Raw genomic sequence first — 12483 nt, 5'->3', positions numbered from 1 at the left:
AGGAGGAGGAGGAGGAAGAGGAATAGGAGAGGGAGGAGGAGGAGGAGGAGGAAGAGGACAAGGAGGAGGAGGAGGACAAGGAGGAGGAGGAATAGGAATAGGAGGAGGAGGAAGAGGAAGAGGACGAGGAAGAGGAGGAGGAGGAGGAGGTGGTGGGGATGATGATGATGATGATGATGATGAAGATGATGATGATGATGATGATGATGATGATGATGATGATGATGATGAAGATGAAGATGAAGATGAAGATGATGATGAAGATGAACCCTCTAGCGACCACAACTAGGAACTAAAATGTGTGGACTGGTGAACTTTGTCCCAGTTGTGTGTGTTTAGTTGTTTTAGTCTTAAAGGTGCAGTCTGTGATATATATATATATATATATATCTCTAACAGCATCTCTCCTCTGCTGGATCCTTCACAGTCTGAACTGTCTTAATAATAATAACTTCAATCCCAAAAGAATTAGTTTGTTTGTTTACACAAAATAACCTTTTATTGTGTCATAAAGAAAAACAAACACTAACATAGTTCACATATTTCCAATTAAAACCAACATTGTGTTTGTCCATAAAATGACAGATTAAAAGCACTAAAGGTTAAATTAAGTTATTTCCCATGACGAGTTATTATCTATCTATTAAGTTTTATTTTACCAAAGCTTAAACCAAAGTCACATTTCACCAAAGTGCTCATAATAATATGTATACTGTACATATAAATATAAATATGTATTAAAGTGATTTTTCTCTGCATTGATTTTCTTCTACTGACCGTGAGAGGCTGTTTTATTTATTTATGTATTTATTAAATGAAGGTAACATCAGGCTGTCAGGAGAAAAGAACGACTCCATCTTGACCTGGTTGTTACGGCGTGCAGAGACAGAGGTCAGAGGTCACGTGTGGAGAAGTGTCCTTCAGAAATCACTCAGTGAGTCTGTTGGAGGGTCGATGGAGGTCGAGGTGACGTCTCGGCACCACTTAGCTGTTAAAGAAGAAGAAAAACACACATTAAGAAACATGAAGATGTGTGTGTGTGTGTGTGTGTGTGAGTGTGTGTGTGTGCATGTGTCCAGTTTCCTCCCTTTCGACCCTGAAACCACATCAGTGGTGGAATGTAAAGTACAAGTAACTAACTCGGGCGCCACCTTCTGGGGGGACGCTAGTAACCCTCTAAAATAAATAAATAAATAAATAAATAAATAAATAAATAAATAAATAAATAAATAATAAATAATAAATAATAAAAATGCCTGTGGGTGCCCTTCCTCATTTTCTGCATTGAGGTAAAAAGCTGATTATTTTTTGTATTTATTTATATATATATAGTTTTCTGAAACAGAAATAGACCAAAATCTCAAAATTGACCAGTGAAAATTAATGTTTTTTTTATTTATTTTTTTACATGTGCAATATTTTTTATTCATTATTTATGATTATGATTATGATTATGATTATTATTATGATTATTATTATTATTATTATTATTATTATTGTGTGGTACATGTATGAATGATGTGTGGAGGTTGTGTTTTTAACTTACGGCACCTTACAGGAGTAGCACTCTAGATGTCGTTGTATGGTTTTTAATGATACAATGACAATAAAGACATTCTATTCTATTCTATCATTCTATTCTAGTGAGTGAAAAATGATGTTGTTGCCTTAAAGCTGCAGTAGGCATTTTATATTTTTGGCATTGTTGCGTAAAATAATCCCATAATAACTTTTCAGCATATTGTAATTCAAGTGTTCTGAGAGAGAACTAGACTTCTGCTCCTCCTCATGGCTCTGTTTGCTTCAGGCTTTAGAACATCTAGTCTGTGACGGGAGACCTCCTGCTGTGACAGGTCAAAATCTGTATCTGGTCATGTCCCCTCCAGACCAGCAGGGGGCGGCAAACAGGTAAACCGGTAAACAGGTGTAGTCCTGCTCTGACTGTGACGTCATGTGACACACCTGAGTGTATGTTCAGGTTTTCAGGTGGAGGAAAGTTCCTGCAGCTCAAACAACATTTCAAGATACAAGAAGAGTCAAACTTCAGATACCAGCTGCTGCAGCTCCTCCTCTTCATCATGACATCATCTTCTTCTTCTTTAGGTGAGTGTTTGTCTACTAAACTAAAACCAACAGTGAAGGTCTGTAATAACTGAGCTTCACTGTTTCCTTCATCACCATCAACACACTGTAGTTAATTCTGACTGAAAATAATCCCCAACTAAAGCTCTATTTCCTGTTTGCTTGATAAAAACTCAGTTACAGAATGTCTTTGTTGAATAAATAAACATACATAAAAATAAGGAGCATTAATTAAAGGTAAAACAAAAACATCAGCTGAATACTGCCATGCTATAGTAAACTGTTTTAGGATTTAATCATATATCAGATTTTATATTATATGTGATTTGCAGTAAATGAGTTAAAACCTATTAAAACTGGTTTGGTTCTTTAATAAACGTTTTTTCTCCATATACGAAACAATTTATCAGATTTTATCTCTTATTATTCTTTTTTTTTTTTACATTATTTTCCTCTATAATCAGTTTGATTCCATTTTATATTACATTATTAGTGTGTTGTATAATTGCATTAAGCTAATTAAAAATCTTGTCTCATTTTTTTATTTAATGAAACCAACATTATTTTCCCAGGTCTACGTCTGTCTCATACTTTAGTGGAAATACAGAATTTATTTCTCTCTCTTATTCTTTTTGTTATTATTTCTGTAAGTGTCTGTTGGGCTTTTGTATTTTATTTTTATTTATACAAATATTAGTATTTTATTTTTGTCGTCCCTCTCTGTGTAATAGTTTATTTATTTTAGGTTGGTGTAGTTCATATGAACAGTATTTTCTTTTTTATTATTATTTTGAACTGATTTAAAAAATATTTAAATGCAGCCAGCATAATAATAATAATAATAATAATAATAATACATAAAATATAAATAAATAATAAAAAAAAAAATTAAGAAATAATAAAAATGTAAATTCTGAATTTTCATTGTGTATTATTCATAACTATTTTCTCCTGTTTGTTTGGTAAAAACTACAGTGAGCAGCTGTTTTAGGAAACCTTAAAGAAATGAAACTATATAAATAGTCATATATTATAATATATACTTTGTAAGAAAATCATGACTCCAGTTTCCAGTTTCAGTCCACAGACACATTTTAATCTGCTGAACAAAGAACAACCTGATTATTATTAAAACAATGTTAATATTATTATTTTATATAATATAATATAATATAATATTATATTATATTATATTATATTATATATTATAATATATTATATTATTATAATATATTATAATAATATAATATTATATTATATTATATTATATGTTAATGAGGGTCCTCACATTATCCAAGTACAAGTGTGTGCGCTGCATGTTTTGATCAAGCTGTTGCTGCCACCTGCTGACTGCAGGATGAAAATATGTTAAATATGTTCAAAATGTATTTTTAAAAAAAGTATAGATAAACCAACCTCAAATAAATAAATTATGAAATAGAGAAGGACAACAAAATATAAAAATAAAATACAAAAGCACAATAGACACAAAAGAATAAGAGATTAAAAATACAAAGAAACTCTGTATTTACACTACAGGCATAGAGCTGGGAAATAATGTTGGTTTCCTTGAATAAAAAGATATAAAATGAGATAAGAAATTAGCTTAATGAAATTATACAATACACTAATAATTTATTATAACATGGAATCAAACTGTTTATAGAGGAAAATAGCGTAAAATAAAATAAGAGAATAAAATATCAAATCTCTGCTGATTAATCCTAAAACAGTTTACTGAAGTATGACGGTATGCAGCTGATGTTTTTGTTTCACGTTTAATTAATGCTCCTTATTAATACGTGTTTTAATTTATTTAACAAAGACATTAAGTAATTTACTAAACCATCTGCTCATTATAGTTTTTATCAAACAAACAGCAGGAAATAGAGCATTAGTTGGGGACTATTTTCAGCGGCGGATTAATCCACATGTGGTGCTCTAGTGAGTATTAGTCAATCAATCAAACTTTATTTATATAGCACCTTTCAAACAACTCAAATGTAATTCAAAGTGTTGACAAAAATATAGAATGTTATAAATGGATTTAGAGATTAATGCACCAAAACAACCAAGATAGAAGTTAATTGAATAAGAAAGCAATAAGAGAGATAGGTATTTAAGATAATAAAAGATAAATAAAATACAAGGAAATAAAATAAAAATAAAAATAAATAAATGAAACTACACAAAATAAGCAGATTGTATTAAAATAATAAAATTTTAATTAAAAAAATAGAATAAAAGAGATAATAATGATCAGCCATAAAATGTTGATTAAATTAAAAAAAAGTCAAATAAACACTTTAATAATGATGATAAATAAAAAAAAGTATAAACAATAAAAAACATAAAATTATAAAACTATAATTTATTTATAATGTATATTTCCTATATTAGTGTCAGCAGGACGTTGAGTGTGGGATTGATTCAGAATAAACTACAGTGTGTTCATGGTGATGAGGGAACAACAGTGAGTGTGTTTTAATGGAAGAAGAAGAGATATGAGGCTGTGATAAACACTCTATTAGTTATAATATATATTTTTACGAGGTTTGTTGTTAATAACATAAATGTGTTGAGTGTGAAATGAGCTAAAAGAAGATAAAAACTCGTCCTTTAAACTCTGGGATCTGTTTCCTCTTCTCTTCTTCTTCTCCTCTTTTATAGCAGCAGGTGACACATTATAACCCCCCTCCGGTGACATCATCCATCTGACCTCTGACCCCTCTGAATACAGAGACCCCCCCACCAACACACACACACACACACACACACACACACACGGGGGTCTTTCTTTCTCTCTTTGTCACATCACAGTTTAACTGGCTGGTTTTCTTTCTGAATGAAGTCGTCGGCTGCAGTGAAGATGTTTTAATCCCGTCACACGTTTCAATAGAAAATAATCAGTCTAAAGATAATAAAACATATAAAACAGACTGCAGGACAGAAGATAAATGAAATTAACTTTATACCCACAGCATCACATCTGTTGCTATAAATACTCTTATTATAAAGGACGTTATCCACTTTTAACAAGTGACATTTTATTGTGTTTTAATGTATTTTAGTTCATTGAAAAAATCTATCTGCAATCGATAATTATGCGTTAACACAAATTTCTTTTTACACCACTAATTTCTTTAACGCATTAACGTAACTTGAGATTTTTAGGTTGTAGCGACTCAGTTTTTTTGATTTTTAAAGACCCGGAAACATGAAAATATCCAATATTTTATAAGAAAAAATGCTACAAATGAAAGGAAAAGTTGTTTTTTTTGTTTCTTTTATTATGTTAATCATCATCATGTAACCCTGAGATCAGGTTGGGAACCGCTGCCTTAAATGCTGCTGATCCGCAGTTTGCTCAGATGATTACAATCAGTCCTGATGAAGACACATTAAGCTCCTAGAAATGCGGTAATACATTTTTTTCTGAGGAAAACAAATCTGCTAATGTACCAAACTCCATTTACTTTTCAAATAGTTTTTAAGAATATAATTAATTCAGCCATAATAACATCCTAAAATATGACTTTCTAATGACTAAACATCTCTTTATTGGGGCCTGTAGTTGTGACCATTTTTATATTTCTTTCATAGTAAAATATTAAATGAGTTATTTAGCTGAAATTCAGCAGTAACTCCCCACAGGAAACACGTATATTATAAAGTGTCATACTGTCAGTTTAGACACTTTTAGACAATAGAGACACACCTTTATTTCTGCAGGAATAATACAGAGATATTATAGCAACATGACGGGACATTAAATCTCAGTTTAAGAGCCAATGAAATCTATTTATTAAGAATTTTGACTTCAAACTTTCCTACATCCTAACTGAATCAAGTCCTTTTATAGGTTGATTAATGAAGCATTGGTTTATATTTTTGGAATATGCATGAAATACATGATGAAATAAATAGTTAATGAACAATATTCTGAATACTCTTATATGTCTGAGCGACCCCAACCTCAGATCTGAAATCAAACCAGTCTCTCTCACATCTGCTCCAACTTTTATTCACCATCATAAATATCCAGTTTATTACAAAACAACAGGTCAACATTATAAATAGATTTATAAAACACACGGAAACATTTTTTCCAGATAAAAGTGACACTTTACAGGAAAAAAACACAACAAAAACACAAAGTCCCAAAAAACAACAAGAGGTTTGGTTTGATCAGTTTTATCAGTTTTATCAGTTTTATGATCAGTTCAGACTTTTTCATCCATATTTATCAAGAAGGAGTTTTAGACATTTGATATCTGTGATGAGGATAAGAATCAATTTTCCAAACCTATGAGACAGAAAACGGTAATTTTTAAGGGGAATTCTCCATTTCACGAGTAAATACTCTAAAAACTGGTTATTTAAATTAGAAGATAAATCAATCAGAAACTGTCATAAAGTTTTAAAAATGCTTTAACTTTAAAATTCTAATTTTCTCTTATGACATGTTTTATTCTGTCTTGTTTCAAGACACTCATCCTTTCTGGAAATTACTTTTTCTGGGAAAAAAACTAATCCTGACATCAACCAAACTCCGTTCAAAAAAGAGGGAATTTTCTCACCGTTTGAGTAATGGCATTTATCATTTATACGGGGCTTTATTCTGTGAATTTAAACAATCATTTTAAGGCCGAACACGAGCTCATAACGTGAACTTGTTAGTGTTTTAGGAACTGTGTCCCTCAGTGAAGGGTTCGGCCTCACCAGCTCCAGTAGAACCAACAATGTTTAAAAAGGTCAGAAAAAAAGCTAGAATAATGTCCAATAAAAAGTCTGAAAAATCCTAGCTTTTCATGAAGGAGGTTAAATAACGCTCCAAACTTACACTAAATGTTGGCGAGGAAAAACTGTCATGGCCATTTTCAAAGGGGTCCCTTGACCTCTGACCTCCAGATCAGTGAATGTAAATGGGTTCTATGGGTACCCACGAGTCTCCCCTTTACAGACATGCCCACTTTATGATCATCACATGCAGTTTGGGACAAGTCATAGTCAAGTCAGCACACTGACACACTGACAGCTGTTGTTGCCTGTTGGGCTGCAGTTTGCCATGTTATGATTGGAGCATATTGTTTTATGCTAAATGCAGATGGGTCTTACTCGTCTGTCTGTTTATGGTAACAGGATGTCTATTGGTTGTTTACTTTCTCTCAAACTGAGCTGCCTATGGATGCAAAATGAATATCAGTGCAAACTGACAATAAATTTGTATCGTATCGTATCGTATCGTATCGTATCGTACCGTATCGTATCGTATCGTATCGTATCGTAACTTATCTTATCGTATCGTATCGTAACTTGTTCATGTTTTGGGAGCTGTGTCCCTCAGGTAAAGGTTGGGCCTCACCAGCTCCAGTGGAACATGTGCGCCAGCTGCTGCAGGCCCGGGTGCTGCTGCGGCAGGCCGGTGTGCTCCGGGCCGTAGCCGGGGTGCAACAGCTGGCTGTAGGCGCACAGAGGCAGGCTCAGCCCAGACCCGGACCCGGACTGCAGCGTCACCTCCAGGTCCTGCGCTGTGATCCGGTCGCAGGGCTTCAGCAGCGGGATGGTAACGCGGTGTGACGGCAGCAGCTGCAGCTGCAGCGCCTCCAGGCTGCAGTGCTGCTCAGAGCGCTTCATCTTGTATCGGTGGTTCTGGAACCAGATCTTCACCTGGTTCGGGGTGAGGCGGATCAGCCCGGCCAGGTGTTCTCTCTCGGGGGCGGACAGGTAGCGCTGCTGCCGGAAGCGCCGCTCCAGCTCGAAGGTCTGCGCTTTGGAGAAGAGGACGCGCCGCTTCCTGCCGCGGCTCTTCTGCGCCGCGTCACTCGCCGCATCCCGCCGCTCCGGATCCGCGTCCGGGGACTCGTCCGTGGAGAGCTCCGGAGACCTGGACTCCGTATGGGACTCTACGGAAATACCGTGCACTGCAGGGAGACAGGACAAGGAATCTGATTACTCTCATGATTACTCTGATTACTGTCAGTAGTACTCTGATTACTGTCCGTAGTAATCTGATTACTCTCAGTAGTAGTCTGATTACTCTCAGTAGTAGTCTGATTACTGTCAGTTGTACTCTGATTACTGTCAGTAGTACTCTGATTACTGTCCGTAGTAATCTGATTACTCTCAGTAGTAGTCTGATTACTCTCAGTAGTAGTCTGATTACTGTCAGTTGTACTCTGATTACTGTCAGTAGTACTACTGATTACTCTCAGTAGTACTCTGATTACTCTCTTGATTACTCTCAGTAGTACCAAATCAAAAACGAATTACTACTTTGCAGTTAAATAATTATCAATTATTTTATTCCAACAGGAAAAGTTAATAATGCTTTTAAAAAAACACAACAGCATAAAATGTACTCAGTGGTGGAATATAACTAGGTACTTAAATACAATTTTGAGGTACTTCTACTTTACTTGAGTATTTCCATGTTCTGCTACTTTCTACTTTCTCCTCCACCTCCACTCCATCTCAGAGGATATTAGACTTTTTACTCCACTACATTTATCTGACAACTTTAGTTACTTTACAGATTCAGATTATTAATACAAAATATAATCACATTACAATCAAATTACACATATTACTGGGTGCATTCCATATTTAAAACACAAATATTGACAATTTGTATAATTTGTATAATTATAATTATAATTATTATTATTATTATTATTATTATTTTTATTATTATTATTATTAGTAGTAGTAGTAGTAGTAGTAGTAATGTTTTTTGTGTGTGACTCAGGGACGCCCTCTATTGGCCGGCCAACACTGAAAAAGACTGAAGTCGTTCCTCTGATTTCCTTCATAAATCAGTTAAAGTTTACATGTTTGTTTAAGTTGTTCTGTTTTATTTCCTTTCACTCTGAATTGACCAGCTCAGTGTTGAACTCCATTCACACAAAATACGATTTTTATTCGATTGGACAGCTCCTCTCTTAGTGTCCTTGTTAAAAAGGACACAAACTAAACATCAGCAACCATTTAAACTAAATGTCTGAGCTTAACATGAACATTAATAACGAGGCAGTGATTTAATTAATGACATAAAATGACAATATCATGTAAAATCTGACAATGAAAGATGTAAAAGAGACAGAGAGACTCTCCAGTTACGCACTGATGTGTGGAGCAGAAATGAGGATTAAATGTAATTTTTTTTATTTTAGTGGTAAAACTGAAGATGGATTTACTAAATAATCTGTTTGAAGTCGATATTAGATGTTGATATTTAAGAAGATTAATAAGCTACAATTAGGTAGATTTGGTAATTACGCACGAGAGTTCAAGAGTTTAGATTCAGAAATAAGATATAAATATAAAAGATATAAATCATATGATATAAATATACTAAATTATGAATATGTATGTTTAAAAGTGTTGTACTGGAGAGACTTACATATATAACCAGAGGAAAAACAGTAGAATTAGGAAATGTTTGGAAACCTTTGTTGGAGTCACATTGAAACTGTTGTGTGTTGTTGAGTGCTGTTGTTGAAATTGTTGTTTATTTATTTTATTTATTTTATTTATTTTATTTATTTTATTTATTTTATTTCATTAATTATTTGTTTTGTTCTTCTTCTTTGAGGTATTTATTTATTTTGTCTTATCTTTAATTTAATTTGTTTTCTTTGTTAGATAAGTGAAGTACATGAAATGTCATGTCTCTCTTTCTTTGAAATTCTGACTAAACATTTAATTGTATAATTTAATTATTAATATTAATATTGTTAGTCTGTCTGTATGTGTATATATGTCTATATGTAAAATTCAATATAAATATATATTAAAAAAAGGAATGTATGTTTAAAAACTTGGTGTCCTCACATGAGAAGTGCAGGTTACAGTGATTTAATTAATGACATAAAATAACAACATAATGTAAAATCTACCAATGAAAGATGTAAAAGAGGCAAAGAGAGAGTCTCCAGTTACGCACTGATGTGTGGAGCAGAAATGAGGATTAAATGTCATTTTTTATTATTTTAGTATTAAAACTGAAGCTGGATTTAATAAATAACCTGTTTAAAGTCGCCTAGATGTTGATATTTAAGAGAATTAATGGAATAGAATAGAATAGAATAGAATAGAATACAATAGAGACTTTATTGTCATTGTCATTGAAAACAACGAAAAACAGTTTAGCAGCTCTTGGCAGTAAAAGCAAACATAAAAACATTCAAATCAAAATGTAGATAAATAAATGGATCATAAAGTGCAGGTGCCATGATTAGCTACAATTAAGTGGATTTGGTAATTATGCTCGAGTAGAAGAGTCAGATTCAAGAGTTTAGATTCACAAATGAGGATTAAATTTCATTTTTTAAATTATTTTAGTTGTAAAACTGAAGATGGATTTACTAAATAACCTGTTTGAAGTCGCCTAGATGTTGATATCTAAGAATATGAATAAGCTACATTAGGTAGATTTGGTAATTACGCACGGGAGTTCAAGAGTTTAAACTCAGAAATGAGATATAAATATAAAAGATATAAATCATATGATATAAATATACTAACATGTAAGTTTAAAGACCTTCAGAAGGCAATGGACTCTTGTTTTTGAAAATCTTTTTATTTTATTTATTATTTATTTTCTGTTTATGTGTATCTTCATGTTGTTAGAGGTGCCATTTAACTGTTTAATTGTCTGATCGATACTGTGAAGCTGTGTATTGATTTTGGTCCTGTGAGAAAGGGAAAAGGTGTGTGGGGGATGTTATGTTTGTTAAAGTAAATCCTGTATTGAATATATTGCATAATAATGCTGATGTTTGTATAACAAAAAAAACAATAAAGACATAGTTAAAAACATATAAGTTAAAAACATAAAAGCATCCTCACATGAGAAGTGCAGGTTACCGGATCCGCGGCTCCACCGGCTGAAGCTTCCACTCCGGCCGCTAAATCCACACTTCTGCCCGGTTGTTGTCTCCGACCGGGGGACCTGCTCGGTGGTGTCCTCCAGCTCGGTCTCCTCGGTACCGGAGCCGCATGTCCCGGTACCGGAGGTCTGGTCCGGTAGATCCAGGATGTCCCTCACGGAGAAGCGCGCTTTAGTGTTGGTGCATAAAGACATGACGCAGAGAGGAGAGAAAAGGTTCCAGGTTTGTGTTCCAGAGATGATTCAGATTCTGCAGCCCGTTAGAGAGGAGCAGAACCAGGAGGGATCCGGTCCATGAAGGCCGGTCAAACGGAGCGGGAGCACCGGAGAGAACCGGAGAGGATCTAACAGCATGAAGTAGACATGAGGGAAGACACGAGGAGACCTGAGAGCGCGTCCTCCGGTCTTTTTAACGGTGTGTGCGCCGGTAAAAGAGACGGAGGCGGGTCCAAGAGGGTCAAGTGGTTCAGAGTGAAGACCCACTGATAGAGCTTCAGGGAGGAGCTGGAGGTGTAATGATGGAGGCCTCCACCTCCTCCATCACTAGACATCCAGCTCCTCCATCATTAGACCTCCAGCTCCTCCATCACTACACCTCCAGCCTCCAGCTCCTCCATCACTAGACCTCCAGCTCCTCCATCATTAGACCTCCTGCTCCTCCATCACTACACCTCCAGCTCCTCCATCACTAGACCTCCAGCTTCTCCATCACTAGACATCCAGCTCCTCCATCATTAGATCTCCAGCTCCTCCATCAGTAGACCTCCAGCTCCTCCATCACTAGACCTCCAGCCTCCAGCTCCTCCATCATTAGACCTCCAGCCTCCAGCTCCTCCATCATTAGACCTCCAGCTCCTCCATCAGTAGACCTCCAGCTCCTCCATCACTAGACCTCCAGCCTCCAGCTCCTCCATCACTAGACCTCCAGCTCCTCCATCACTAGACCTCCAGCCTCCAGCTCCTCCATCACTAGACCTCCAGCCTCCAGCTCCTCCATCACTAGACCTCCAGCTCCTCCATCACTAGACCTCCAGCCTCCAGCTCCTCCATCACTAAACCTCCAGCTCCTCCATCATTAGACCTCCAGCCTCCAGCTCCTCCATCATTAGACCTCCAGCTCCTCCATCACTACACCTCCAGCCTCCAGCTCCTCCATCACTAGACATCCAGCTCCTCCATCATTAGACCTCCAGCTCCTCCATCACTACACCTCCAGCCTCCAGCTCCTCCATCACTAGACCTCCAGCTCCTCCATCATTAGACCTCCAGCTCCTCCATCACTAGACCTCCAGCTCCTCCATCACTAGACCTCCAGCTTCTCCATCACTAGACATCCAGCTCCTCCATCATTAGACCTCCAGCTCCTCCATCAGTAGACCTCCAGCTCCTCCATCACTAGACCTCCAGCCTCCAGCTCCTCCATCACTAGACCTCCAGCTCCTCCATCACTAGACCTCCAGCCTCCAGCTCCTCCATCACTAAACCTCCAGCTCCTCCATCATTAGACCTTC

The 12483-nt window shown here is 35.9% G+C and overlaps 1 protein-coding gene and 2 long non-coding RNA genes across 3 annotated transcripts; 1 reads left to right on the top strand and 2 right to left on the bottom strand.

The window, feature by feature from the left end:
* Window positions 1-789: 789 nt before the first annotated feature.
* Window positions 790-1865, bottom strand: LOC119476697. The gene is made up of 2 exons (XR_005204087.1): window positions 1731-1865; window positions 790-988 (listed from the first exon to the last, which is right to left on the bottom strand). It is a non-coding gene; the product is annotated as an uncharacterized LOC119476697 (long non-coding RNA).
* LOC119476696 lies at window positions 1749-5182 on the top strand. The gene is made up of 3 exons (XR_005204086.1): window positions 1749-1908; window positions 1979-2103; window positions 4753-5182. It is a non-coding gene; the product is annotated as an uncharacterized LOC119476696 (long non-coding RNA).
* A 2255-nt stretch (window positions 5183-7437) lies between these two features.
* nkx2.2b (NK2 homeobox 2b) lies at window positions 7438-11286 on the bottom strand. Its single transcript, XM_037751027.1, has 2 exons — window positions 10933-11286; window positions 7438-8006 (listed from the first exon to the last, which is right to left on the bottom strand). Exons 1-2 carry the CDS (start codon window positions 11165-11167, stop codon window positions 7444-7446), a joined length of 798 nt encoding a protein of 265 aa, XP_037606955.1. The 5' UTR covers window positions 11168-11286; the 3' UTR covers window positions 7438-7443.
* Window positions 11287-12483: the final 1197 nt, after the last annotated feature.

Source organism: Sebastes umbrosus, chromosome 18 (genome assembly GCF_015220745.1).
Source record: "Sebastes umbrosus isolate fSebUmb1 chromosome 18, fSebUmb1.pri, whole genome shotgun sequence".
NCBI lineage: Eukaryota > Metazoa > Chordata > Actinopteri > Perciformes > Sebastidae > Sebastes > Sebastes umbrosus.
The sequence above is the reverse complement of the archived record's forward strand: the minus strand, read 5'-3'. Positions and strand labels throughout refer to the sequence as shown.

What these genes read in the sequence shown, in the direction of transcription:
- nkx2.2b (XM_037751027.1), bottom strand. Translation starts at nt 11,167, where the DNA reads ATGTCTTTATGCACCAACACTAAAGCGCGCTTCTCCGTGAGGGACATC. An exon ending in CGGTAACCTGCACTTCTCAT is followed by an intron (nt 8,007 to 10,932) that starts GTGAGGATGCTT and finishes GTCTCCCTGCAG; the next exon opens with TGCACGGTATTTCCGTAGAG.